Source organism: Heliangelus exortis, chromosome 26 (assembly GCF_036169615.1).
Source record: "Heliangelus exortis chromosome 26, bHelExo1.hap1, whole genome shotgun sequence".
NCBI classification, from domain to species: Eukaryota; Metazoa; Chordata; class Aves; order Apodiformes; family Trochilidae; genus Heliangelus; species Heliangelus exortis.
The window spans coordinates 3,914,571-3,940,954 of NC_092447.1; the positions used below are offsets into that span (position 1 = coordinate 3,914,571).

General features: G+C 50.2%; 1 protein-coding gene across 1 annotated transcript in view; it reads left to right on the forward strand.

Moving 5' to 3' along the window:
* Nucleotides 1-1,526: 1,526 nt before the first annotated feature.
* OPCML (opioid binding protein/cell adhesion molecule like) overlaps nt 1,527-26,384 on the forward strand; it is a 259,361-nt gene continuing 234,503 nt past the window's right edge. Inside the window, exon 1 of the mRNA XM_071769045.1 lies at nt 1,527-1,869. Coding sequence (XP_071625146.1) covers nt 1,809-1,869 — 61 coding nt within the window. The 5' untranslated portion in view covers nt 1,527-1,808. The remainder of the gene's footprint in view (nt 1,870-26,384) is intronic.

The window sequence follows — 26,384 nt, forward strand, 5'->3', positions numbered from 1 at the left end:
ATGATGTGAGAATACCTCAGTTGAGTTAAAAGCTTTTAAAAAACTTGTGGTTTATTCATGCAGAGTAGAAAATGAATAGAGATGAGTGACTTAAAAACCAGAAAGTTTGTCCTGGTGGTGCACGCTGAGTTCCAATCCCTTGCTGGCTGTGATATCAGGGTATGGATTTGTGCACCAGAAGCACCATTCCTGCTCCTTCTGGTGCTGCTTTGTATGAAAAGAATGGAAGAGAAGAGCAGGTGAGGAAATTATTGGGGTTTTGTGTCTGGGTTTGGTGTTAGAGAGGAGCTGGAGGGGAACTGATGTTGGCAGCTGGGTGTTTGTGGATGCATCATCCTTCCAGGAATCCGGCAGGGATGATGTGGAGTGACTTTTTCCCAGGAATTCCCTGAGATGATGAATTTAATGCCAGAAAAGATCTTGAGGGAGGAGATTCCAGGGAACTGTAGCATCCTGGGGGACCAGAGGTAGTGAGGATACGCCCAGGCAGATGAGCACAGATGCTATGGCAAGGAACAGATGAAATCCTGGGAGGAGGGTTGTGACCTCTGGTGCCAAAAATCAGGGTGGGTGTATAGCTCAAAGTCCAAAGTATTGGTCTAAAAGTATCACCTGGGCCAGCCTGGAATACAGAAAGAGGCTTTGAGCAAAAGAGACTCTTTTGAGCAAAACTCAGCATTTGAGATTGTCTTTAAGCATTATAAAATGCTTCCAGTTTATTGTTAACAAAGCTGCAGCACGTTTGAAAGAAGAGACTTTGTTTAGAAAACATCAAAAATTTCTTTTAGAAACTTATCTTTGTGACATTTTTTTTTTTTTTTTTGGCAATGCAGCAAATCCAAATTGCTCAGGGGGTGGCTGTGCAGGGAGGACACGGAAGGGAAAATCAGCAGAGAGGCACAAGCCGGGTCTGATGCCCTTTGTGGGGGATGCTCGGGGCTTGGTGGGGGCAGAATGTGCCAGGGAAAAGTGTGGATGTGTGGGGAAAATGTGAAAATGTGGCAGGCTGGAAGGAAAGGATTGTGTTAGCCTGAGGAAACACTTTTTGGCCTCGGAGGGAATGGGACTGTATAGGGAAAAGGGGCTGCAGGAGTGGGTACCCTGGGCTCAGCATCCTGTCTGGGGTTTGGAAGCGAAAGATCCAGGGATGCAGAGTGAAGATTGCTTCTTGGTTTGAGCAATTTTGTGCAATAAAATAAAATAAAACCCATTCATGCTCAACAGCTCGGGTTGCTCGGCAGTTTGCAGCAGGCAGAGCTGCTGGTGGCTCCCGGGGGAGTTCAGCAGAGCCTGCAGAGGGGCAAGAACAATCCAAAGGGCTGGAACCAGGAGGCAAAATATTCCTGAGCCCCTTTGCAGGCACCGAGGAGTCGGTGGGACGGGGCCGGTCCATGAGCCGGGCTGCTCCCTCCATCCCGGGGAGCGGTGCTGGGTGGGAGGAAGGTGCTGGGTCGATGCTGGCATTTAAATCCCTGGTTGCAGGCTGAGAGCCGCAGAAAAGCAAGAGTGGTGGTGTCAGTCAGCATCTCGAACCAATGGGTGCCTGGTAGGAGGTCTGCTTAGCCGGGTGCACGCTCCGAGCCGGGTGCTCCTGCTGTTAGTTGGGTGTGCAAGGGAAAATCAGAGCCACCGACTGCCTCGCTCCTGTCTCTCTCTCTCTCTCTAGCTCGCTAACTCAGTCTCCCCCCCCCTCCTCTGCAAACATTGGATTTAAACCTGCTCAGAATTCAACGCAGAGGAGAGAGCAGCGGCGGCAGCAGCAGCAGCAGCAAGCAAAGCAGCCGCCGGTCTCTTCCCGCAGCTCCAAGATGTTCCATCCTGCCTGCTGGATCGTCTTCACCGCCACCACTGCCCTGCTCTTCATCCCAGGTAGTGCAAAAAAAAAACCAAAAAAACCCACATTGTTTTGGTTTGGGTTGTTTTTTTTTTTTTTTTCCAGGGGATGGGATGGCATCGGCTGGAAGGGTGGGAAAACCCCAGTGGTGGTGTTGGGGACCAGGACTTGATGCCCAGCGAGTTGGCTCTGCAGCAAGGGGTTGCCAAGTGCTCCCAGTAAGGGGGGGTTCAGAGAGATGTGGACTTGACCCCCCCCTCTCTGGCTGGATGCACCCCAGCCCTGCTGGTGGCAGCTGCTGGGGGGGTTGCCAGGCTTGCACAGCAGCCCCCCTGGCTGGGCAAGCAGCCCCTTGGGCACCCCCTGGCTGTAAATGATGGGGCCACGGAGGTTTTTTCCCCTTCAAAGTTGGGCACCTCCTGTGCCTCCCTCTCTTGCTGTTCCCTGGGCTCTCCCTTTGCTGCCAGGCAAACTCGGGCAGGGGGGTGGGGGGGGCTTCTCTCCTCCTCTCTCCTTTTTTTTGCAAAGTGCAACCAAACCCCTCCATCCAGACACCCCCAGGGGACACGGTGTGGGGCTGCAGTGAAGGTGCTGTGTCCCCTGCAGGGAGCAGGTGGCTCCCAAAATGTGGGTTGGCCTCATCCCCGTGGCTTGCAGGGGGAGATGCTGGGCTTTGGATTCAGTGATGCTCAGCAGGGGGGATCTGTGCTGCATCCTTGGAGGGGGGGGGGGGGGAGAGGAGGAAGAAGAAGTCTGTGGCATTTTTTTGGATGACGATGTGGACTTTTAGCAGCTGGAATGATGACAGTCCCTTGTGCAAGCAGCTGGGAACTGGGTGTCGAGGTTTTGATCTGATCTTAAGGCAAACCTGTGTTTTTCCTGACTGGCAGTGAGAATTCTGTCGGGCTCAGGAGGGCAGGGAAGAGGCACAGCTGTAATTTCAGCAGCTTTCCATGGTTTAGTGACAGCGCTTTGCTGTGCAGGGCTGGCGTGTGTGGGAAGAGGGGGATGAGGCTGGCAAGGCAGAGGTTACAAAAAGGCAGAGGCTGGAAAACAGCTCTTACCACAGCTGGGATGAACACCAGGGGACTGGGGCTTCAAACCACTTGCAGGGACTCATGCCAGGGGGACATCCATGTCCCAGCAGTGCCACTCTGCAGCCCCAGGGGTCAGAGCCCCCGGCGTGGGGCTGGGTACCACTCCTGGGGATGCAGTAGGGGTGATGTTCCTTAGCCCTGGAGGGACAGTGCTGTCCTCTGGGGTTTGTGTGTGTGCTGGTTGAGGGACCACTGGGGAAGGTCCAGCAATGCCTCCAACCAAAATGGTGCACCTCATGTCCAGCACCTGAGCCACAGGAAGGATGACGTGGCTGTGTGAGCTGCCCATCTTCATCTGAATGTAAAGGGTTTGGTGGTTTTTTTATTTAATCTTGAGTGAGATATTGCAAAGAAATGGAAGCAGGGCAACCATCCAGGTCAAATGGGATGACGTGTGACACTTGATGGACTGTCATCAAGGTGTCCTTAAGCTGTAGGAGCTGGCAAAGAGCTGGTACAGAGCATTTGCAGTTTCCTGGTGCCCTGCTGTGGTTTCCTGGGCTTGTGGCTGCTTGGCCCAAGGCCTGGGCTAGCTCTGCCAGCCCTGTGTGGCAGGGAAGGAAAAGCCCCCATGCATTTAAGCCCCCCAGTAACTTGGGAGAGGTTTCTGGATCCACGCTTAAGCAGTTGTAGCTTTCCCTCCTTATTTCTACTAAGCAGCAATATCTGCTTTGGCTCTGAACGGCCCCCGAGCCAAACCAGCCCAGGACTTTGCCTGTCTGGGCTCAACTCTTAATCCCTTGAGCTGAGACCTGCTGCCTGCCTCAGAGAAAAGGAAAATATTCCAGGGTGCTGGGCTGACTGCTTGGTGTTTTTTCTTTATGCCCCTGCACCGGCCACTTTTTGCCTTTGAGCAGTGGATTTGCACATCTCCTCTCCTTTTGATTTTTCCAGGGGTTGGATGTATTCCCTCCTTGGCCCAGCCTGGCCCAGCACTGATTTCAGACGTGGTTTCACTGCTGTGGGCTGTAACACAAATTGTGTTGGCAAAGTCTCCCCAGATGGCAGCTGGTGCAGAGGAAAGTCAAGTGGTCCCTCTGAGCCTGCACCTTCCCAGAGTGTTGTTTTGCTGGTTTGTTTGTTTTTTGGGTTTTTTTGCAAGTGTAATCCCATGTGTTTCATGCAGGTGATGATCCCCTGGGATACACCGAGGCTGATTGTGAATTGTCAACTCTTTCCCTCTCCATTTTTACCCAAATCCTGCGGGAGTTTCGCTCAGGGTGGTTCCTGTGAGGAGGGAACCTGCTTTTAGGTGTAATTAGAGTGAAGGGAAACATCACCACTTGAAAGCTCCGGCAGAAAATAGCAGCACGAAGTTATTATTAGCTGTAATAGCTTATTTGCCAGTTTTTCCCTCTTTCTCTTGTTCCCACTTCTCCCTGTGTTCAGTTTTGTTAGGGAAGATGAGGTTTTCCCACCGGGGCTCACGGCGTCTCGTTACCAATTTACTCTTGTGGGATCTAAAGACACAAAAGGTTAATGCAATAATGAAACCCTGACCCCTCTGGTCAGAGATAGTATCTTACTCTGCAGCTTTTTATTTCTTTGGAAGACAAGTTCCCATCCAAAATAATTTTCAAAGGCTTTAATGCTCTTGTCATCTGGTGCCTTGGGGGAGGCGGGTTCCTGGACAGAGGTTGCTCTCTGGGATGGGCTCTGCTGCATGAAGGTTTTTAATGAGCCCAGCACTCCAGGATGAGGAGGTGGCAGTGGGTAATTTAATTGTCAAGCCATTGGCAAATGCTTTGAACTGCTGGACATTTTGAGTGCTGTTATTTTGGAGATGTATCAGGCTGGGCTGTGGGGATGCACTGGAGAACTGATTTGGGGTGGAAGGGAGTAGGTTTGTCAGTCTGCAGTTGTGGTGCCACCTCATGGCTCTACAGGTGGCAAAAAATCAAGGTATGACAGCAATATATTGCTGTCTCTGCTGCCCTGGCAAAAAAAGATTTGTCATGGCTGTTTCTCCTTCCAGAGCTCAGGAATCTGGCAGCTCAGGATGAGAGGGACCACTCTGTTTGTCACTGCTCCTGGGCAATGGGGTATGGTGGGCAGCTTTGGTGGTTGTTATTAATCCAGACTAAAATTAAGAAGCAGCTATTAGAGGACTTTAAAACCCCTTTCCTAGTCACAAGCCCCTGCTATGGGACTATATTTTCCCTGTGACATGGCTGTCACCTCTCCCCAGTGAGGGATGCTGGACAGGCTGCTGAGCCCTGTCACTAAGCCTGAGAATAAGTACCTGGAGCACATTAGTTCTGCTTTAGTGTCATTTCAATATGAGTGAGAGGGACTTAAAGGGATTTTCTGTGCTTTCATGGAGACTGGGGATGGCAGTGGATAAGGTGCTGCAGCCATCAATCCCCCATCAGTCAGAGATGCTGGGGATGAGGTCCCAGCAGGACAGGGAGCCTGCAGCAGCTGGCAGCCCAAAAACACTTCTCCACCATCCTCTGCCTAAGGCTTGAGCTGTAGTTTCCTTGCTGGAAGTCAATTCCTCCATCCCCAGGCTCCTGGGAGAGGTGCAGAGCTGGCGTGGGCCTTTTGGAGGATGTTTTGTTTCAGCTGGGGAGGAGCAGCCCTTGCTCTTCTTTCCAACAGAGATGTGGAGGGGGTGTGAGGGCAGAGGCAGCTTCTGCTCCCTGCAGACCCCCCCAGCTCAAGTTTTCAGAGGAATTTGCTCTGGTGGCTGCAGGTTTGAGGGCTGGTGGCTGCCTTCCAGGATGCCCCAAAGTGGCCAACTTTGCTTTGTGTTTTCCAGCAGCTTCTCTTTGACAGTGTCTCCTTTGTGCATTCCCTCGTTGCAGGCTGGAGGAGCTTTTGCTGGTGTGAATCCCTGCAAAAATAAAATAAGTAAAAAAAAACCCAAAAACAACAACAAAAAGAACCCAAAAAACATCAAACAAAACCAAACAAAAAAACCTGAAAAAAGGAGAAATGTTTCAAAGGCACTGGTGGGAGCTGGGATGCCTTAACTGGAGCCTTTGAAAATCTTCCCCAATGGCTTGAATATTTGGTTATGGCAAATTTGGAGCTGCATAAACAGCTGTGTGGGTATTTTACACTCGAATATGTAATCTGAAGTTTGCTCTCTGCTTGGTTAGGAACTAAAGTCACTGGGTGAGAAGGGGGAAAGGCAGCTGAGCCCCAGCACAGAGTACCCAGGAGGGTCCTGTTGTTGCCAACAGGCAGGGATAGAGGAAAACTTGTGGTTTTTTTTTTTTCTATAACACCTTTTGTGACTCTGAGGGTCCCCCTGATCCTTTTTCCCTCCCCAGTCAGGCAAAGTTGGACACTGCTCCCCATCCTTTCCACCTCCTGGCCTGAGCATCCCCTGAGATGCCCTCGGTGATGCAGGGTGGGGAATGAGCTCAGCTGTCACACTTCTCCTTTTTGCTGAAACTTTAAAAATAACAACAGCTCTGCTGCAAACCTCCTTGCCTCCCTGTCATCTCTCCCTTTCCCTAATGAAGTCATCTCTCCCTTTCCCTAATGAAGTCATGGTACTTAAAATTACCAAGGCAGCAGCAGCACATACAGAGGTGGCTTTGACACTTGGTGCTTGGTGGGTGGGTTTTTCCAGGGAACTCCTCTTCACTTAATGCTCAGAGGAGGGGGAACACTTTCCTGCCTGCTTCCCAGAAGCTCTGGGACTGCATTATCACCCTCAAAAGGTGACAACTCAAGGTGGCTTGTGAGGTCTAGAGAGTTAGGGATGGCAGGGGACCCTTGCCAGCTGATGGCAACAGGACCTGGGGGCTGGTGGGCTCCTCCTCTGGTCCTGGTGTAGGCTCAGGTGCACGGGGTAGTGGAGGGCAGTGGTTTGGGGTGTTGGTTTGGGTTGTGTGGAGGTGATGGACTTCTCCTGGCAGGGCTGTGTGTGCAATCTCTTCAAGAATCAGGTAGTGGTTGCACTGTCAGAGTAAGCAGGGGCTGGGGTGGTTTTTTTTGGTGCTTCTCATGGATCTCATGTCCTGGATCTGTCTCCATGGGATGGGTTTCCTACATGGACACATCAGCCTGGAGCAGCAAAGGCTCAGGTGGTTGCAGAGACCCCTGGGTGCATCATTGTGGTGAGCAGGCTCTGTGGAAGGAGGTGTTCTGGGGGAGAGGGACCTGTTGGCTGTGCAGCAGAGTCATGTGCACTCTGAACACGTGTGAGATGAGGCAAGGAAGGGGGAAAAAGAGGAGTTATTTATAGATTGACTTTTCTGTGAATTCAGCACTAGTGAAAAGTGCTGGATAGACAGCTCTGGAGACTGAAGTGGGCTGCAAAGCTCAGGGAAGGGGTAGCTCAACAAACCTCCCCGTGTGCTCCAAGCCTCAGGATGGGATGGTGGGATTGGACCTGGTCAGCTCAGACTGTCTGGAGACCAAAATTGTGGGGGGGTCTCTTGTGTTGAGCAGAGCTGGTGCACCAGAGGGGTTTTATCCAGCTTCCCAGGGGCACAAGTTGGTGTTGCCTGTGCTTGATGTGTCTCCATCATTCCTGGCTGAGCCCTTGGAGAGCTGCAGCAGGAGGGTTTGGGCTTCCTTCTGGTGCCATTCCCACACATTTCATCCCTGTGCTCCTTGCAGAGCATGGAAGAAGAGAGCTTTAGGCTCAGAGCAGCTCTGAACTGGTTAGACTGGGAAGGGAAGGCTCTGTTGTCCATCACCTCCTCTCACCCAACTGTTTACTTCTGCCTTTTGTTTCCTGGACTTGTTGCTATGCATGTGGTGTGTGGAAGGAGCTCCAGTGAATATAGGCCACACTTTGATTGTTCAGCAAGCTGGAAAATGACGATTATAATTTTTGACAGAAGGGAAGGAGGGGGAAGGAGATCTCTGGGCTTTCAAATCTGCTCTGTCACAAGCAGGATTTTGCAAGGGCCTTCTGATGACTTCTCCCACCCCAAAGGAAATGGCGTTTGCATAGCAAGAGGCATTAGAGGAAAAATCCTCCCTCTACAAGGACAAACCAGTGCTCCTTTCACCAAGCCTTGCACGTTGGTCCTGTCACAGTGCATAAGGGAACTGCAGTTAGCGTTGGCCAGTAATGGACTTGGAAGCATCCAAGAGACACCTGGATGCTGCTAAAAAAACCCAGGTGGGGACACATCCTGCACGGTGCTGCCTGCAGCACCAGCCCCAGGGGACACGGGCATGAAGGTCCTGCCTGTGCAGAGCATCCTGAAACTGCCTGGACATGAGGCTGGAGAGGTCCCATAGATTTATCCCAAGCAGGTGGGGTTATTTGGGGCCACATCACGACTCAACCCAGGGCGACAACAGCGACCGTGGCTGCTTCCTGCCATGCCCCATCCCGTCTCCAGACAATCCCTATCAGCATTGGCTGCACACTCCCTGCAGGATCTGCCTGTTTATTTATTTTCTATAATGGTGTTGGCTAATTTCCACTTGAATTTTTTTGCTGTTGCTTGTTTTGATGCCATCACTCCTAATGAGCCTAATGACATTTAGTCTCCGCGGCGGCGCATTTTAATTTGGTCACTGAAATGTCAGCCTCCTCCTATCTGCCCTCCACAACAGGCACTGCAAGACAAAGGGGCTCTGTCCCCTCCTCTCCCTTATCTCCTGCCTCCCAGGGACACACCAGGACATTTGGCAAAGCCACCTCTGCTGGCATCAGGGGAGGATGAGAGGCGAGGGCTGCCCAGAACTCAACCTTCTGAGGGGAGCCAAGGCACCAGCAGTAATCAGATGTCAGAACCTCTCAGCAAAGTTTGTGTTGATGGGCAGGGAAATCTGTCACACAGGTCATTCTGCTGCCCAGGGTGCTTTTTCTGTCTCCCTCTGCCCATCCATCTACTTTTTCACCACTTCCATGGTTTGGGTGGCCTCCTCGGATAGCCAGGTGTGGGGCTTTCCAGCCTGGAGCAGCATCTCGTGGTCCTCACCAGAGCTGGTGACAAGGGACAAAGCTGTGCTGGCACTCATGAGCCCCTTTGCTGAAGTGCCCTGGGCTTGGGAATGAAGGGGAGGAGGTCTATGAGCTGAAAAAAAAATTGACATAGGCATTTGCAGAGGTGGAGGTGGTCCAGCACTGGTTTGAAGTTGGAGGTGGTCCAGCAGTGGTTTGAAGTTGGAGGGAGCTCTGGTGCAAAGCTGGGGAATCAGGAGCAACCTAAAACCTGGGGTTTTGGGGTTGCAGTGGTTGTGCTGGAGAGGTGGGATCTGCTCTGGCTTGTCTTGTACTCGAGGCCTCTCAAGATGTTGGAAACCTGAGCCGTTTTGCTTAAGAATGAGCCCTTTTTTCTGCTGTCTGGGTCCAAATGCAGCTGAATTTGATCTGTTCTGCTTTGATCTGTTCCTCCCTCTCCATTCTACGTACCAGGAATGGACAAAGATTAAAGTTTGCAGCTTCTGAGCAAACTAGGTTGCTCATCACTGCGTGATACCCAATTACCTGCTGGTACCTCAGGAGTGAGAAGGTATTGATCCTGCTTGGATTTGAGCTTGTTGAACCAAAGAGGCTGCTTATTTCAAATCTTTTGCTGAGGATGGGCCATTTCCTCCAGGAATCAAAGCCTGACATGGGCTGTGTGGCTGTGCCCCGTGGTCCTCAGGGAAGGAGGGTCTGTTGTGTCTGCAGCATGGGAAATGACCAGAAAGTGATAAATAAGATCATCTCTAGTCTCTGGGGTACAGGAGGGATGCTGATGGATTGGCTTTTGTGATGTACACCAGGAATATCTCCTTTTTATTGCAAATGATTCTCCAGAAGCTGCTTTTTTTTTTTTTTTTGGTCCCCATGTGGGTGGTTTTCTGTGCCTTCCCTGCACACTGTGAGCACCACAAGCTGCAGCAGAGCCTTTGGTGGCATCCTCCGTGTCCGCCTTCCTCCTGTCTTCTGCTGCCTGTCATGTTCCCAACCAGAAATAGCTTAGCAATTCAAAAGAAAACCAAAAAATTCTCCCCAAAATCACCTGGTGAGGCGAGGCCTGAGGGACTGGATTGAAATACTTCGTTACTGGAGCTCAGTAGGATGGGGTCTCACTCTTGTGTTGGTGCTTTATTTCCAGTAGGTCTGAAAACACTGTGGAAATAAACTACCAGTAGGTCTGAAAACACTCCATGGAGAAGAGAAATTTCATTTTCCCTGGTTTTTTGCAGGCAGGGAAGCTGAGGAGTAAAGAGGGAAAGTGACTTGCCTGAAGCATGTGCAGGGACACGTGTTAAGAGATGTGTCCTTTCTCCAGCTCCAAATCTGAAGTGGAGGCTTCTGCTCATTTTCCCTTGTGAAACGGGGAGTTGCAGCATCCTCCTCAGAGAAAAATCCATGAGATTAAGTCCTAAAATCCCTGTGCTGGGGTGACTGATACCCGGGAGAATCCATACCAGGGCTTCAGATGATGATGCCTGGAGGCAAAATCACGATTAGCAAGAACCCGCTGATTTTGGAGGTGAAACCAGGAGGTGAGCAGGAAAGAAGTCCTCGTGCTCTTTCCTCAAGCCTTGGGCTCCAAATGGAAACTCTTTTCCCAACTCCCAGGCGAGCAGGCTTTGTCCTGTCCATGCCTGCCCTGTGTCTGCCTCAGGTGTGGCTCCCGATGCCTCCGGTCGATGCCTTTCCCAGCCCTTCGGCATCCTTTGGATGCTTCATCTTTATAAAGCAGCAATAAGTGGACACTATAATATATTTCACTTTTAATAAGGTGTTGCCAGTCGGACACACTCAGCAGAGCAATTAGTGTCAGGAACAGCTAAGCAATGGCGGGCAGCTGTAATTCCACTGTTTACCAGGATGGAGGATTTATGGGCAGGAGTTGGGGGGGAGCCGCGGTTGCAGCTTGGCTGGAGCTACAGGAGATGCTGTGCACTGCCTTTAAAAGCCTCTGAGCTGCTGAGAGTCCTCCAGACTTGTGGCAGTTCTGGAGAGAGAGGCCAAAATGAGCTCCTGCTTCGTTTTTGTGCCCCTCTCCTCGGGTCTGAGGCCTGGGAGGAAAGAGAATCCTGAAAGAGGATGCTGAGCCTGCTCAGATGTGCCAGCCAGCCCAAAATTCAGGTGGGGAGGACCTCTTGGCTCTTTGTGTGCTGGCCTGGAAGTGGGAGCTTTGCAGTGTGAGTTTTTCTTCACTGGGGAAGGGTCACATCAGGATCCAAATGAGACTCTGAGCTTGGCTGGTACACGGGCATTGAGGTGGTCGGAACAGATGGTGGAGGCAGAATTGGAGAGGGGAGCTTTCAGGTCTTGGGGGGGCTCTTCTGCATCCTTCAGGCCCATGAAATACCTGCAGGTATCCAGAGCTGATGGGGGACTTGGTGGCATTGAGAGGAACCCCTTTTGCAGGGCAGTGTTTTCTCTCCCAGGCATCCAGGACTTCTTGCTTCAGCTCCAACTCTTTTAAGCTTGGGGGAAAGTTGGGCAGAGAGCTTCAGTGAGCTCAGCCAGGGGAGTTGCTGATCTCTGCCTCCTTCCCAGGAATTGCACATCCCCTGCTTTTGTCTGGGGATTCTCTGATCAGCCCAGGGTGTGCTGAGGCAGTTTTTATAAGGGCTGTCCATGTGTTGCTCTCTCTGCCCAAGCAGTCAGCAAAGCCACCTTGTCCCAGCCCTCCTGCCTGCATCTAAGCAGCCAATATTTCCAAGCCCATGTCCCCCTCTGCTCCCCCTTCCCCACCCCCTGTTTCTTGGTTCAATAAAGTCCCAGTTTCTCAGGTTTGTTCTCCGAATTGAAAGCCTTCCATTTTCACACCTCTGTAATTGGTGCTATCTGTTGAGAGAAACTCTGCAACTCCAGCCAGCCAAGGTCAGGAGGAGCTGAATTGAATTAAAAGGAGCAGAAATTGGTTCGAGGTGGGCAGAGGGCTGCGGGGAGAACTATGCAATTTCTCTCCTCGGGGTTCCTGATGAGCAGAGCCAGCAGCAGTTTCCCATCTCAACCCGTGGGGGGCTGACATTGGCCCACCCACACCTTAATCTGCACACCAAGGTGGGCACCTCACGATGGAAAACAAGGAAATGAAACCCAGCATCTCCTCCTCTTATCTGGTCAGCGGGACAGGGCTCTGCTCCTCTGGTTCCTCTGCTAGGATGCTGGCAGCTGTCACTGAAATGACCTTGCAGTGATTAAATACAGCAAGGAATGATGTTTTTAATAAAAGCCTAAAACTGTGAGACAAGCTGATGGCTGGGAGACTTCAGATGCAGTGTGTTAATCTTACCTGGAACTCAGAAACCCCCAGTGCTGTTGGAGTAGTTTAAGGGCAAGCATCCTGGTGTTTAGATCATGATAGCCCAGCTAAGCCTCTATTGGCTTTAGTTGGTATAGAACCAGGGCAGCTTCAGCCCAAGGCAGTGGATTTATAGCCCTGTGGTATCTGGAGAATGTACTGGGAAGTGCTGTGGTGTGGGGTTGTCTTGGAGGGAGTAGATATGATGCTTATAGGTCCTGCAGAGCCTCTTGGAAAAACTTTCCCTTTGTATTTTTTTCCCTACCTTGAAAACTTTCTGTTTCTTCATACTCAGGGTGTGTGAGCACTTTTTTTTCTTGTCTCTGGGAGGTTTCCTTGTCTTGAGGATGCTATTTCTGGGAGCAGGAGGAGACCCATCCCAGGAGGGGAGTGCTGTGACCTTTAGTCCCAGCTCATCCCTCAGCCCACCCAGAGTCCCTCATCCCTGGGCCAGGCTGGGCTGGTTGTTTTTTTCCTTTCAGAGCTCTGCTAGTGGGTGTATAATTTGTGTTTCTAAGGGATTTGGCCCCAGGTCTTCCCCAACCCAGCTAAATGTCCTTGGCTCTTCAGAAATAGAACCACTCTCACTTTGGTGCTGGCTTGGTGAGTATTCAGAGTAGAGTGGCTCCAACAGGACAGAGCAGGAAGGGAGGGAGATGTTTCAAATGGTGAAATTTCAGGCAACAAGGGAACAATTTTCCACCCACTTCTGAGCTGGAGCTGAGCCCTTCCCAGTCTTTCTCTTGCTCCCCAGCTGGGCTGGCACCAGGGATGTGCCATTGAGTAGAAGCAGCAAGAAGGCACATGGCCAAGGTAGCCTTGGAGGATGCCAAGAGCTGTACCCTGGTGCCCAGCTCTTTGAAGGGTGTGCTCAAAGGATGTCCCCAACCCTATTTTTGCACCTTGGGGGACTCGATGCTCAGGGTTCTCACCATCCTCTGTCAGGGCTGCAGCCAGCAGAGCACCCTGTGACTTCCCCAAGCCCCAGCTCTGCCTCTCTCCTAATTTATCCAAGAGCTGATGTTCCTTTCTAAATTGACAAAGGCAGAGAATGGAGCCTGGGAAGCCCTCTGACCCCCGAGCCCTGGTCCATGAAAATTACAGGCACTGTACAGCGTGTTTCCTCTTGATGCACTTGCAGTGGGGAGATGCTGGTTAATTTGCCAGGACTCAGAGGTGACCCGGGTTTAATAAAGAGGATTAATGGATTTGAGCTAAAGGTCTCAGCTGTTTTGAGCTGATAGCCTTCTCCTTCGAAGACACTACAGCAAGGCAAGGCTCAGGTCCTGGCAGGGAGAGGTGGAGGCTGCTCAGTTGAAGGAACAGGTTGAAGGAGCAGGATGCTGTGGCAGGAGGTGATTTCTTCAGGGTCAGACAGTAAAACCAGAGCTAGGATCCCCCCAGTCCTGGGGCTGAAGGGAAGCTGCCAGCCCTTCCTGTCCTTGCTGCCCCCAGAGACTGGCACTGATGGAGAGGTCACCACCTTCCCTCCTCACCTCCCAGACACACTGCTGTCCCTGGGGTTGAAAGGGCAGCTGGGCACAGACCTTGTGCTCAGCCTTTTGCTCCTCTTTTGGGGTTTGATGCTGAATTTGGCCTCAGCCCCAGAATTTTTTGTGTGGTTGGTTTCGGCTGGGGCAGAGCTGAGTGTGCCAGGGTGAGTCTGGGTGTTGTTTAGGGTCTGGTGTTGCTTCTCACCCTGAGTTAGGCTCAGGGCAGGGCTTCAGGGATGGGAGTGGGTACCCCAGAGAGCCTTGGGAGCAGCAAAGGAGATGGTTCAGCTCAGGGGCTGGATGCCTGAGCATTGTCCCAGCTGGCTGTAAGGCTCTGGGTAGGATGGAGAAGTTATTTCCTGCTTGGGGAGGAAGAGAAGGCTGCAGGTGTGGGGTGGAAGGGAGTGGGTGGCAGAGCTGAGCATGGGCTGGCAGGCAGTCTGTCCCAGCTGGTGTGCCATTCTCCTAAGGGTTAACAACCCTGGGAGAACCATCCCACAGTGCTGTCAAAACTCCAGGCAGGGCTGATGGGCTGTGATGGGGAAAAGGCTGCGCTCAGCCATCCCCCCCTCCCCTCCTCACCCCCCCTTTGCTCTGCCTTCTCTCTTAATGTTCCCAGCACTCGGTGAGCAATGAATTCCCCATGGCACCCCTCTCCCTGGCCCTGGAGTCACTGGTGATATTCTTGTAATAAGTAAGTGCAGTGCTTTGGAGGGGAGCAGGCAGGGACGGGGCCGCTTTCCCTGCCGGGAAGATGCAGGCGATCGATGCAATCAACTCACCCTTCAGGTCCTTTTTGGGTTGGATGGGAGAGATGCTCTGCCTGAAACCCATTTATTGAGTGGAGAAGGTGCAATGAAATTACAAGCTGTGGCTTTTAGCAGCTCCTGGTCTCTGCCTGGCCTTTTTCTTACCCAACAGCGTGCTTAGTACTCGAAGCATTAATCCTCTTCAAAACCCCATTCCTCCTCCTCCTTTCCAGAGGGGCAGGGAAGCACCCAGCAATTCATCTTCACCTATCCCAGGTAGAAGAATTCAGCAAAAGATCCCAGCGTGGAGCTGGGTCATCTCTAAACTATTGTTTGTACCTCTAGGGCTGGACACTGACCTCTTTTAACCTGATGCTGCTCAGGGAGATCCAAACAAATTCTTTCCTTGCAGAGCTGAGCATGAGGTCAGAGCTGAAGGCATCTGCACTCTCCTCCCAGTGAATCCCCCAGCTCTTTAGGAGAGGAAGCAGAGCTATTAAATGTTTCATGGAGAAATTAAGTACAGGAGCCTGAATGGATGATTCAGCAAACTGACTTCAGTGTGATGTTCTGTTCTGATGGATCCTGATGTGCTGCTGGATCACAGCTCCGGGTGAAAACCTCAGAGGGAGTTGGAAGGGGTGAGTGTGGCTGCACAAGCCCTGAGCATCATTAGGAATGAAGTCAGATTTTCTCTATTCAAGCATGTGTTTTGGTCACTTCAGGCTGATGCTGGCTGTTTTATTTTTTGTTTGAAACCTGTGTGACTCATGGGGAGTTTTTTCCTTTATAAACAGGCCTGGTTTCGAGTCACTGCTGAAATGAAAAAAAAAAAAAAAAGAAAAAAAAAGAAATCATGAGTTTGCTGTCATGTAATCTCTCATGCTGCTCCTGCTAACCAGACACCACAGAGCTCAGTGCAGTAGCCTGGCTGGCAAATGATCTTTAATGCTCACAAGTGGCCAGAACTTGAGTTCTGTCTCACTTCTTCTTCCTCCAGCAGCATCCCTTCTGTACCATCCTCTTCCTCAGGAGGCAGGGGCTGGTCTGTGTCCCTCCCTGTCACTGTGAAGGTTTGCTGATGTGACACAGGAGATCTGGTTAATGATCTTGTGCTGCTTTTACTTCTCCAGCAGGCTGAGGACCAAATTTAGCTGTGCAGTGCTGGGTCAAGTGTCTATTTTGGTGGCTGACAGGGACTTGTCTGCCATGCAGAGAGGAACATGTTGACCCCACAGCTGCTTCCTGGGAGAACACCCTGGCTTGGGATGCCAAAAGCAACTTTGCTGGCAGGTCAGGTGCTTTCCTTGGAGATGGGGCTATTGCCTTCATGCCTTTTCCCTACATTGTCTCCCCTGTAATTTCCCCCCTGTATTCCAGGCTTTTCCTGGGATAGGTGTCACCCTGGGCTCCAAGCCTCCTGAGAAATTGCTGTTCACCCTTGCAGCAGGAGATTTAATTATCATTAGCTTAGCTTGCACAGCTCCACGTGGTGTTGTGCAGCTGCAAGTTTAGCTGGGCCTTTTTAAAAAAAAAATCCAGCTGCAATATATTTCTTTTTCTTTTTTTCCCCTTTTCCTTTCTTTGCACCTTACAAAAGTTTTGCTATCCTGTCATGTTTTGGGCCACTTTGGCAGCTCCTTGAAGGGGGAGGATGGGTGGTGGTTGTTTCAAAAGGAGACTTGCAGCCTGCTACTGGTAGCAACCTATGGGCATGAAAAATATGCAAGCCTCATTCCCAGTTTGGGCAGTTTCTGCAGTGTTTGATGTTTATTTTATAGCCTATCAATTGCACTAGGAAAAAATGAGTCACAAGAGTTGAAAAATCACCTTTTTTCTTGCTGGGAGGTTGTGAGAAAGAGTTGGGGTGGACATGGGAGGAAGAATTTCCCTGGGGAATTTCTTTCCCTGGCTTGGCAAAGCCAAACTCCCTGAACTGCCCAGGTTTTCAGGCTCTTTTCAAGATTCTGGCAGCCTGTGCAGTGGGCTGGCAAAACCCCAGCCCCAGCTCTCCACCAAACTGCAGCCTTTTAGCAGAAGTTTGTTTGCATCAAGCAAACTTTCTTTTTTTAACCCCAAATTTTTTTTTTTTTTCTATCAAAAGCCCCACTTTTGTTGAATTACCCTAAATAGGTCCTTATCCTTTGGGTCAAATCCCTGATGCCATGACCTTTTCCCACAGCTTTTCCCATCCCTTCCCCACCCAACCCTCGAAGCCGCTTTCCCCCCATGGCCAATAAAGGCAAACAAAAATTAAATCTATAATTATCATTACTAATTCCACTTAATTAGTCACAAGCCAGCAGCCAAATTGGCTTTCTCATAATTATCAGATAAGCAGTAAGCACATCTCATAGATTATAATTAACACTGCTTAATTAAAATCTAATATACATACACCCTTTCCTCACCATACGCTTGGTTGGGTGTGGAGCTCCCCATCCTGGTGGCTCCCCCAAATTTTGATGCCACTTGTGTGTAAAGTTGGTGGTGGGGCAGGATGCTCTTCTTTGCTTGCTTTTGAAACACCTTGGCTCAGAAAAAAGGGTCTCTCTCTCCCTTTATTCTCCTCCCTTTTTAGGGATGAACTTGCACAAGATACTCTCCTGACTTCACTGGGTTTTATTATTATTGTTGCTCCAGCTCTCTCCATAATCCTCATGTCTACCCTGGGCTCTGCAATAATAAAGAAGCTTGAATAAATTAGGCTTTCAAAGGCAAAGGTTGGATTTTGGAGCTGAGCTCTGGAAATTAATGTGTCTCTTAGCTCCCTCTTATTTTCCAGAGCAGGCTTGGGAGCAGCTCTGAGGCTGATGTGGAGGGAAACTCTTGCCCTTGCTTGGGGTGCAAGAAGAACCTTGGTACCCTTCAGGCTTGGCCAAGGGCTTGGTGGGCTCTGCACTGGGGCAACCTGTGGCTTTGCTGTCCCTGTGTTTGGTGGCAAAATTTTGGATGGGACACCAGGGTCTGAACCAGCTCTGCTGTCTCTGAGGAGTCACTGGTGCTTGGTTGCCACAAGGGGCCACCAAGCCTCCGGTGGCCACGGGGCCACAAGGGGCCACCAAGCTCCTTGCAGGGCACCCATTGCCAGCACTGCCACTGTCCAACCTTGGAGCAATAATTCCATCTTGCTTCCCGTGCCTCCTGTTTGCCAGGAAGCTCCCTCCTCTTTGGCTGCCCGAGAAAAGCAGAACACCACTGATGGTGCTGATTATTAATTAGATCATTTGCCTGCCAGTTTTTGCTGAGCTAATATCTAACTGGTGACTTGATTCACTGCGGGAGATTTGCAAAATGGGATTTCTGTCTGAGAGATGCTGAGCTGAGCTTCTTGCAGCAGGGCTGGAGGGATGCTCCTTCTCCAGGGCTTAATCCCTGGGATGCCAGGGCTGGAGATACCCCCCCCCAACCCCTCTTTTCTCTCTGAAGGGCAAAAGCTGGGCTTTGGGGATGGGGATCTTGTAGATGTGGAGCATCAGGGCTGTGGGGGCTGTGAGGGCATCCTGCTATTCTGTGGTGTGAGCTGAAAGGCCTTTGATGCTGTGGCTGCAGGAAGGGAAGGCTTGGCACGTGTGCTGGTGTCAGGGGAGGATTTGTGGATTAGAGACGTGTAATTGTTATGTAGTGCATGACAAAACAAAATAAGTGGCAAAAAGAACTCAGTCGTATTAAGAATTCAAAGCAAGCATTAAGCTTTTTTTTTTCGTTGTTTTTTTTACATTAAGGGAAAAAAATGTAAAAAAAAAAAAATAGCCAGGAAAATCTGCTAGGCAAAATCCCCTTTGCACCCTCCCTCCCAGCTCCTGTTGCTGCTCCTGGATGCAAGGGGGGAGCAGCCACTCCAGAAACTTTCCCTACCCAGGTGCCAGAGGATGGATGTGCATTTGGTGAAGGGAGGTGAAGCCAGGGGGGTCCCAAGCCAGCTGCAGGTCCACCCTGCCCCTCCTCAAGCATCTCAGCAAACAGTTGCTTTCCAGCTTTTTGCCCGTGCAAGCCAGCTGTGTGCTTTTCCATGGGGACTTCTCGCCGTCATAAGATCGTCCCAGATTAAGTAAATAATTTCACATTAGCTTAATTAAGTCTAATAGACTCATTAGTTCACTCTTCATGCACTTTCCCAAGGGAGTGATGGCCTGGAAGCGTGAAGAGATGCTGAGGAGAAATCGTGTGGCATCCTGGAGGCTGTGGGGAGCTCTGCTCCTGCTTGAAGGTTGGCTCCAGGAGTTAGAAATTCACATCCTTGTTGTAGGTTGACTCAGGGGAAGGTCTTTTTTTCCCAAAACACTGCTGGGTGTTGGGCTGGCTGGTGGGTGCAGTGTCCTGAGCAGGAGGGGGGTCCAGACCATTCCCTGGTGTCACACCTGGGTGTTTGAGGGCACCTTGATCACTACCTGGGACACGGTAGCACCACAAGACCAGGAGGTCAGATATTGGGGGTGAATTTTGGATGTTTTTGCAGTACTTTTTTTGGCTTTCCTGCCTGCTGCTGGCTCCGTGAAGCCAAGAGGTTTCTGTGCCCACCACCTCTTGATGCTCAGAGGTGTGGTGGAGAGCAAGGAGGTCCCAGTTGGGTGGAAGGGCTTGGCTGATGTGGCAGGAGCAACTTCTGGATGGTGTTTGCCCACTGGCACAGAGAGGGGACATGGAGCAGCAGGTAGGGGACAGATGTAGGACCAAGGAGCAGAAGAGTGGAGGAAAAAGCTGTGGCTTCCATGAACAGAAGGTGATGGGGAAGGGAAATTGCTGATGGAAGCCAAAAGGAATGGGTGTGTGAGTGGGTGCTTGGCAGGTAGGGAACGTCTGTGTTGGCAGCAGTGGAGGGTTTTGGTTTTTCTGTTCCCTGCCTTCCTGGCCCTGAGGGGTATTGAATTACTCTGCTGTGCACAGGATGTTTTTATGATGCATTTTAAACTTACGTGGAGGGCATTGGGAGCACGTGGATAGGTGGCCTCTTTTGGCATTTGCATAAATCTAAATGAAGAAAATAAATCAGAGGGAGGAAGGCAGGGACCTGCTGCTCTCCTCCTTCCAGTGGCATGTTTCTATCTCCCCCACACAATGCTGAGGAGCAGAAAGCACTGGAGAGGGAGGTAGACATCTGGTTTCCCTTTCAAAAGTGTTGCCTGTTCTTTATTTATAAAGAAATGATTGTATTTAAAGCCAACACTCATCTCATGTACCGGCGGAAGAGCAGAGATAGGGGGCTAGATTAGAGGGAAGTGGATTGTGCATATAAATGGGAGTTAATTTTCTGACTCTTTGGAGAACTGAAACCAAGCTGAGAGTTGCAGGCTCCCACGGGGATTTTCCCTTCAAAAGCAGCATGAGAGGTGCCTGGTGGGGTCATGGAGGGGGGGTGCTGGGTGCCACCCCCTCCTCTGCCTTCCAGAGGGGCAGGGTGGGAAGCTCAGAGCATCAGAGAGGGCAAGTCCTGTTCTGCTGGGGGTTTTGAGATTTTTGTGTCTCTGGATCCCCCCCTGAGCATCTCCCTTCACCCCATGGCATGGTGTGAATCCGGGTGGGCAGCAAGGGCTTGGTCCTGGTCCTGCAGCAGCTGGGAATGGGAAAGGAATAAATTGTAAGGCTAAAAACACCCAGCAGGAACCAGCTGGAGCTGGTGGAAGCCTCAAAGGTATACTTAGAGAGGAAGAACACAATGTTTCATTTGTTTTGTTTTATTTCACAAGAAAAATCTTCACAGCCTAAACTGTCACTTTGGAAATAATTCGTGGCTGAGGATTTCAACACCCACTCCAATGATATTTTATTCTGACCCTAAACAAAATCAATAGCTTTTTTTTCCCTCCTTCTTTTTCTTCTTCCTTGAGAAAACAGTATTTTTCAGCTCAGTGGAAGAAGAAAATAGATTCTGCCCAGTGTTGTTAAAAAGATATTATAACCAGTGTCTCTGGAAGTGTAAAAAGTACCTGATCTAATATGTCTGAAGCAATTTTGAAAGGCTGCTTTATTTAGGATAATGGAGAAGCAGCAGTAAGCCTCATAATCTTCCTGTACAGCAGGAGGGTTCAGAGCTGCAGCTTTCTGCCCTGGCTTCTTTTTTTTCACCTGGCAGAGCCAGGGTTGGGTGCAGGATGGGGTGGTGGTACCCAGCCCTGCTCACCTGGGGGCTGTGAAATCCCTGCAGAGGGGAAGGAGACTCCAGGAGGGTTTGCAGGAGCAAGGGGGGCAGTGGTGGGAGGGGGTTTCAGGCACCAGTGCTGCCTCTTTTCATGTTCTCAGCCTCTGAAAGAAGAGAGGAGCCTTCAGCAATGTTGTTCTGTCAGTTGCCCTTCTTGGGAATTGCAGAAAATCTGGTTTGGCAGAAGGGAGGCTAGGAAAAAAAAAAAAAGGGAAAAAAGAGAGGAGTCTGGTGAATTTAAAAATAAATTATAAATTATTTTTTTTAATAAATTATGAATACATTTTCTCTGTCAGGGTTTGAGACTTTATGCTCTGATCAAAAAGTTTCCGAGTGTGTTCTCGCCCCGCTTACTCAAATGTAGATGTGTGCATTTCTGCTCCTGATTTGATTTTATTTTAGTTTATTTTGATGAATTTTTTACTCCACCACCAACAAAAAAATACTTTGTTTGTTCTTGAAGGGCACCGAGGGAGAAAACTTTTGAAATCCTGCTCAAACACTTCACTTGCAGTCAGGGGGAGCACTAAGAGGATGCTCCATGCCACAGCATCCCCTCTGGCACCCGGGTGGGGAGCAGGAAGAGGCAACAGGGAAAAGGGTGGGGAGGAAACAGGAGGATGGATAAAGCTGGTGAGAGGTTGGCTTGGGATGTGCCACCAGCCCTGAGGCTGACAGAGGTTGCTTGAGGTGGGAAAGCAGTTTCCTAAAGGTCTTTGCAAAGATTTAAATCCTTTGGAGAGGTCCAGTGGGTTTGCATCCTCCTGTTTCCATGCTCAAGCTTCCAGGTGTGTGGGTTTTGTGTCAGGCTCTGGTTCTGTTCTGGTTTTTGCTCCTTGTTGCAGATAAGGACCTGGTTTCTTATGGGCACTTTGCCCTGCTGCCACCCAAGCTGCCCAGCAGCCATCCTTGGGCTGCTTGTTGGGCTGGATAAAAGGGAGTTTATTAGCCTTTCCTTCAGAGGATGACAGGGGCAATCAGTCTTGTAGATTTTAATTAAAATGTTTAATTAAGCACAGTTCTAGCAGGCAGGAAAGTTAACACTGATCTGGGCTGAGTCCCCAGGCTTGGAGTTAGTGCAGGTGGGGAGGAGATACATTAAGCTGCTGGTGGAGAAATTTGTGGGACTCCTTTTTCTGGATTTGTGGGTAAGAGGATGGAGAAAGGGCAGGAGATGCCCATGGCCCCAGTGACACACATCACCTTCACCCTGAGGTGCTCTGCAACCCCAGGTCCTTCTCAGCAGCTCTCCTGGGGAGATTATTCTGTGCCAGCTTGGTGCTTTTCCTTGCTCAGTCTCATAGATGCTCTCCAATTATTTTTTTTTTTTTTGGAGAATGTAAAACCAGAAGTGTGTTGAGGTTTGTAAAACTCCTTTCCCATGTGGAGGTCCCAGGGATGAAAGTGCTTGAAATGGCAGAGGAGCCAAGGCAGTGGTTGGATTTATTGGGTTCTATTAAGATCAGCAAGTGGAGAGCTGTCAGTGCTGGGTTTGGGCTCTTTCTGCCCATTGCTTTGGAAGCACAGGTACATCCATGGCTTTAAGAAAAAGAACCAGAAACCAGTTCCTGAAATAGACTGTGAGGAAGGAAGGAATGAAGGAGAGGGGAAAAAAAATAAAATCAGTGCAATATACAGCCTTTCTCCAGGGAGCAATTACCAGCCTGAGAAAAAGCTATTAGTGCTCCACTCCCTTAAATGCCTTTCCACGTGTGTGCATCCTCAGCAGCTCCCTTCCCGTGGGTCCTCCAGCAGCAGGTACAGGAGGAGCTGCCAGCCTAGGAAGGGGCCACCCAGCTCCTCCAGTCCCATTAATACCTAATAGGATCCAAACTGGTTTCTGTATTTCTATGAGTTGTCCCTTAAGAGACACTCTGTGTCCTCACTTCTCGTTTGAAGGGGCTGTGTTCAAGCTCCAGCTTTTTCCTTCAGACTTTTGGGAGGATGCTTCTGGGAGGATTGGACTTTGGGACTCCTGTGGGGTACTGGCTGTGGGGTGAGTTGTCAGTTTGAGGGTGATAGTTGTGGCTGGCAGCCCTGAGAAGAGTAGGAATAATGGTTATAGTAGTAATATTATAGTAATAGGAGTAATATGATAATGTTAGCAGTAATATAATAGTAGTAATATAATAGTAGTAATATAATAGTTGTAGTATAATAGTAGTAATACAATAATAGTAGTAGTAATGTAATAATAATACTAATACATGAGAAGCTGGGAAGGCAGGGGAATAGGCTGATGGGGAGGACTGTAGCTGCCAGCTGGAGAGTGATGCAGTCCTGTTACCCTGTTAACATCTCGAGGAGAATATTTAGCTCTGGCTAGGAGGAACCCTAGCATGAGTGGCCAAGGTTTTTACAACTGGTGGTTGGGTGTGAAAAGCCAGGGTGTAACCCGGGCTGAGGTTACAAACTGCTGTCACCCTTTCCCTGCCTGGCAGGGGTGCTGAGGTCAGCTTTCTCCATGGCAGAGGCAAGCTCCTCCACTTCCCCTCTCCGTGGCTGACGTGTTTATTTCTCTGATTAATGAACTGGGCAAATTAACCTCCACGCTGCTCCATAATTGCTATTAAGGCTTCAAAAATCACTTAAGCGTTTCCGGCGCTCGCCAGCCCGTTCCGTTGGGCTCCGTGCTGATTGCAGGGAGATAGAGCCCATCTCCTGACCTCCCCGTTTACAATTAATTATTGCATTCAGCACCCAAATTACCCCCGGTCTCCACGTGCTCGGCTTTATCTCTCTGCACACACGGGCTTGGCTTTTAATTAAAGGCCCTTCAAATTAAATGAAAACAAATTCAATTATTGCCTCTCGTTGGAACAGCTCACCGCAGACTCCTGGCTGTACTTCTTCTGTGGAGAACCTGGTCTCCCATAATCCAGTCTAACTAAATTTGCCTGCTCTGCTGTTTTTCTTATCATCAGTTGAGCTGGTCTCTTCCCACCAGGTCAGGGGTGGGCTTTACTTGCAGACAAAACCAAGTTTTAAATGGTATTGTCTGGTCTTGTCTGCGTCTTCATCCTGTTGCTCTTCAAGGAGAGGATGCTCTTGTGTGCAGTGGAGGGGTGGGACCATCATCATTAGTCTTCATTTGGGCTGTGCTGGAAAATAGAGGACCCCAAAAATGAGGATTTGGCCTCTTTAGTGCTGCATACCTGCCTGTGGGGACTGTAGTGTTCAGAGCTTGGAGTCCCAGATCTTCTCAGAGAGGAAAGCAACTCAAGGGAGCAAGGGCAAAAAATTTTTCAGGTGCCTTTTCAGGTGATGCTGTTGCCTCCTCCCTTCATCTGCAGCCAGCCAGAGAGGGTTTCTTAGCTACCCAAGCAGCTATCTGTCCCACACCTTAGTGTTCCCCTAAAAAGCCCTTATTTGTCTCCCATGTGAATGCTCTGCCACCTCTCTGCCAAGTCGTTTTGTCCCAGTTATTGTTTTTTCTCCTTTAGTGGAGTTTGTGCCATCATCTGAGCTGGCAGGAGGAGGGAGCAGCTCCAGCTTCGCTGATGCAGAGAGGGAACCATCCAGCTCTGGGAGGCAGGGAACCCAAAGTCATCAAGCTCTGCCCCCAGAAAACCAGACTGATTTTTTTTACACTTTTTGGCACAGTGTAAACGAGAAAAAAACCCGCAGCCTTTTGCCAAGGAACATCAGGGGGTGCTCAGCCTCATTGCCTGCACCCCCAGCAAACCCATCCCGGGCAGGGACGGGACTGTTGTGCCAGGACTCTTTGAAAAGCACCAACCAACCAACCTCCTCCTCCTCCTTCCCCTGCTCTGCCCAACCTCTGGGCTCTCTGCTCCCTCTGGGAACAACTCGGGATGCTCCTGCTCTTGAAAAGGCTGCAGCCATCCCTTTGATTTTGCTGGCAGCTGAGCACCGCGGCTCCGCGGTGATTGAAGGTCAGGCTGCTGTGACCGCCTCTTCCCCCCCCCCATCCCTGCCTTTCCCCTTCTGCTGGGTGGAGCTTTTCCTGCCGCCCCCCCCCCCCCCTTTCCCGGGCTCTCTGTTTGCTCGGGATGCAGCCACAGTGAGATTTCTCCTCCTGGATGTGCACAGGGTGCCCACCTTCCCCACCCACCCTGGGAAGCATCATCCAGACTCAGATGGGGATAGGGAGCATCCTGCAGCCTCTCCTTAGAGATGGGATGGGGGGGATTAAAGGGTGGGAGGGATGGGAGGAGAGCACAAGGTGGATGCTGGGAGAGGAGCAAGCACTGGAGAGCTCATCTCACCTGCCTGCGGGGTGCCTGAGCTGAGTGAGATGGTTCTGTTGGCATTTAATTTGGAGCTGGACACCGTGGCTCGGAGCAGGGAGGGTTTCAAAGCCAAGCATTGATTTGTGGTTGTTTTTATCTTTTTTTTTTTTTTTTGGTTTTTTTTGGCTACCACCCGGTGTTCGGCCAATTATTAGTCTAGAGGAGTCGTGGAGGATTTTCTGCTTCAGTTCACGAGTTCCCCCTTGCTGCACAAACACTCTGGTGGGAGACTGATTTTTCTCTGTGATGTTCCCACAGCCACTGAGACATCAGCTCGGCGTCGGGGGGATTGCAACGAATGTCTCTTCCCCATCAAAACCATCTGGAGGGCTTTAACCACAGGGGGGGGAGAGCCCGAGGTAACACTCCCATTGCAGCTGAGGATTAAGATAGGACATCAGTGGCTGTGTCCCAGGGAATTGTGTTTTCCCTTCCCCACAGCATCTTTCCATGGGTGGCTCTCAAGACATGCTAATCCTGACTGGGTTAGCATCCTCTGGAAGTTAGGCACAAGGGGAGAGATCACTTGTCTGAAGATGGGTGGTCAGAGAAGAGGCCTGACTCCCATCAACTCTGAGCCAGCTTTTTGCTGGGTTTTTTTTTGTTTTGTTTTGTTTTGTTTTGTTAAAAAGATGTGGTATGGTAAAGAAAACACTGTGCTGAGCAGCAAAGGGAAGCCCAGAAGTGTTGGTGCACCCAGAGCTGCAGCAGAGGGGTTTTATCAGGCTTTGTTCTGGGTTTTTTGGGTCGGTTTTTTTTGCAGTGAGTGGAAAAAACCCACGAAGGTCTGAGCTCAGGTTTGACTGCAGTCAGGTGCTTTTTATGAGCCAAGAGGAAAAAAACCAAAAAGCAGTTATGAGGTGTTTTGGAAAGTGTTTGTTTTGGGCAGGCGTTTGCCTTTGAGAGGCCCATTACCGCGTGTGAGCCCGTCCTCTGCAGCCCCGGGATGGCAAAGTGTGGTTTATAGGCCTAATGGAGCAAATTTGTCACTGGAGCAAGGAGGTGTGACTCTCCTCGAGTTGGCAAATTGTCCCCCTGGTTCTGCAGATGCCTGGTTTTTCCTTCCCTTTTCCCCACCTTTCCTCCACCATCCATCATCATTCAGCGCTTGCCGCAGTGATTTCCCCAAAGTCATCTATCCCGAGGCTGTGCCATTAACACACAGGCTCCAGCTTTGTTCTTGGAAAGCTATAAATATTGCTGAAGTAATGGCTTAGAGGATGAAGCTGGGCTTTTTTTTTGGGGGGGATGTTTGGGTTCCAGGAGGCTGAAACCTAATAAAACAATAAAATAGCTCACCCAGCTGGTTCGATGCTGTGAACGAGGTGAAGGTGCTGGGCAGGGTTTTGCTCTGTGGCAGCATCCTTGTTGGTTTCTGCATCCCATCTGGTGGCTTGAGCATCCTTTGTCTCCAAAAAGGTTGAGGAGGGCTGGGAGTATCCCATGGAGAAATGTTTAGTGGCTGTAAGATGTGTTTTGGGTACCACTTGGTGTTTTAGCAGAAGAGAGTCTCTTTTTCTTCTTGGTTGATTGCTTTTGTTAGATTTGGGTTGTTTTTTTTTTTTGTGTGTGTGTGTATATCTATGGAAAGTGTGATTTGGGATGAGGACATAAATTCTTTTTAGCCTGCTAGGCTTCTGTGA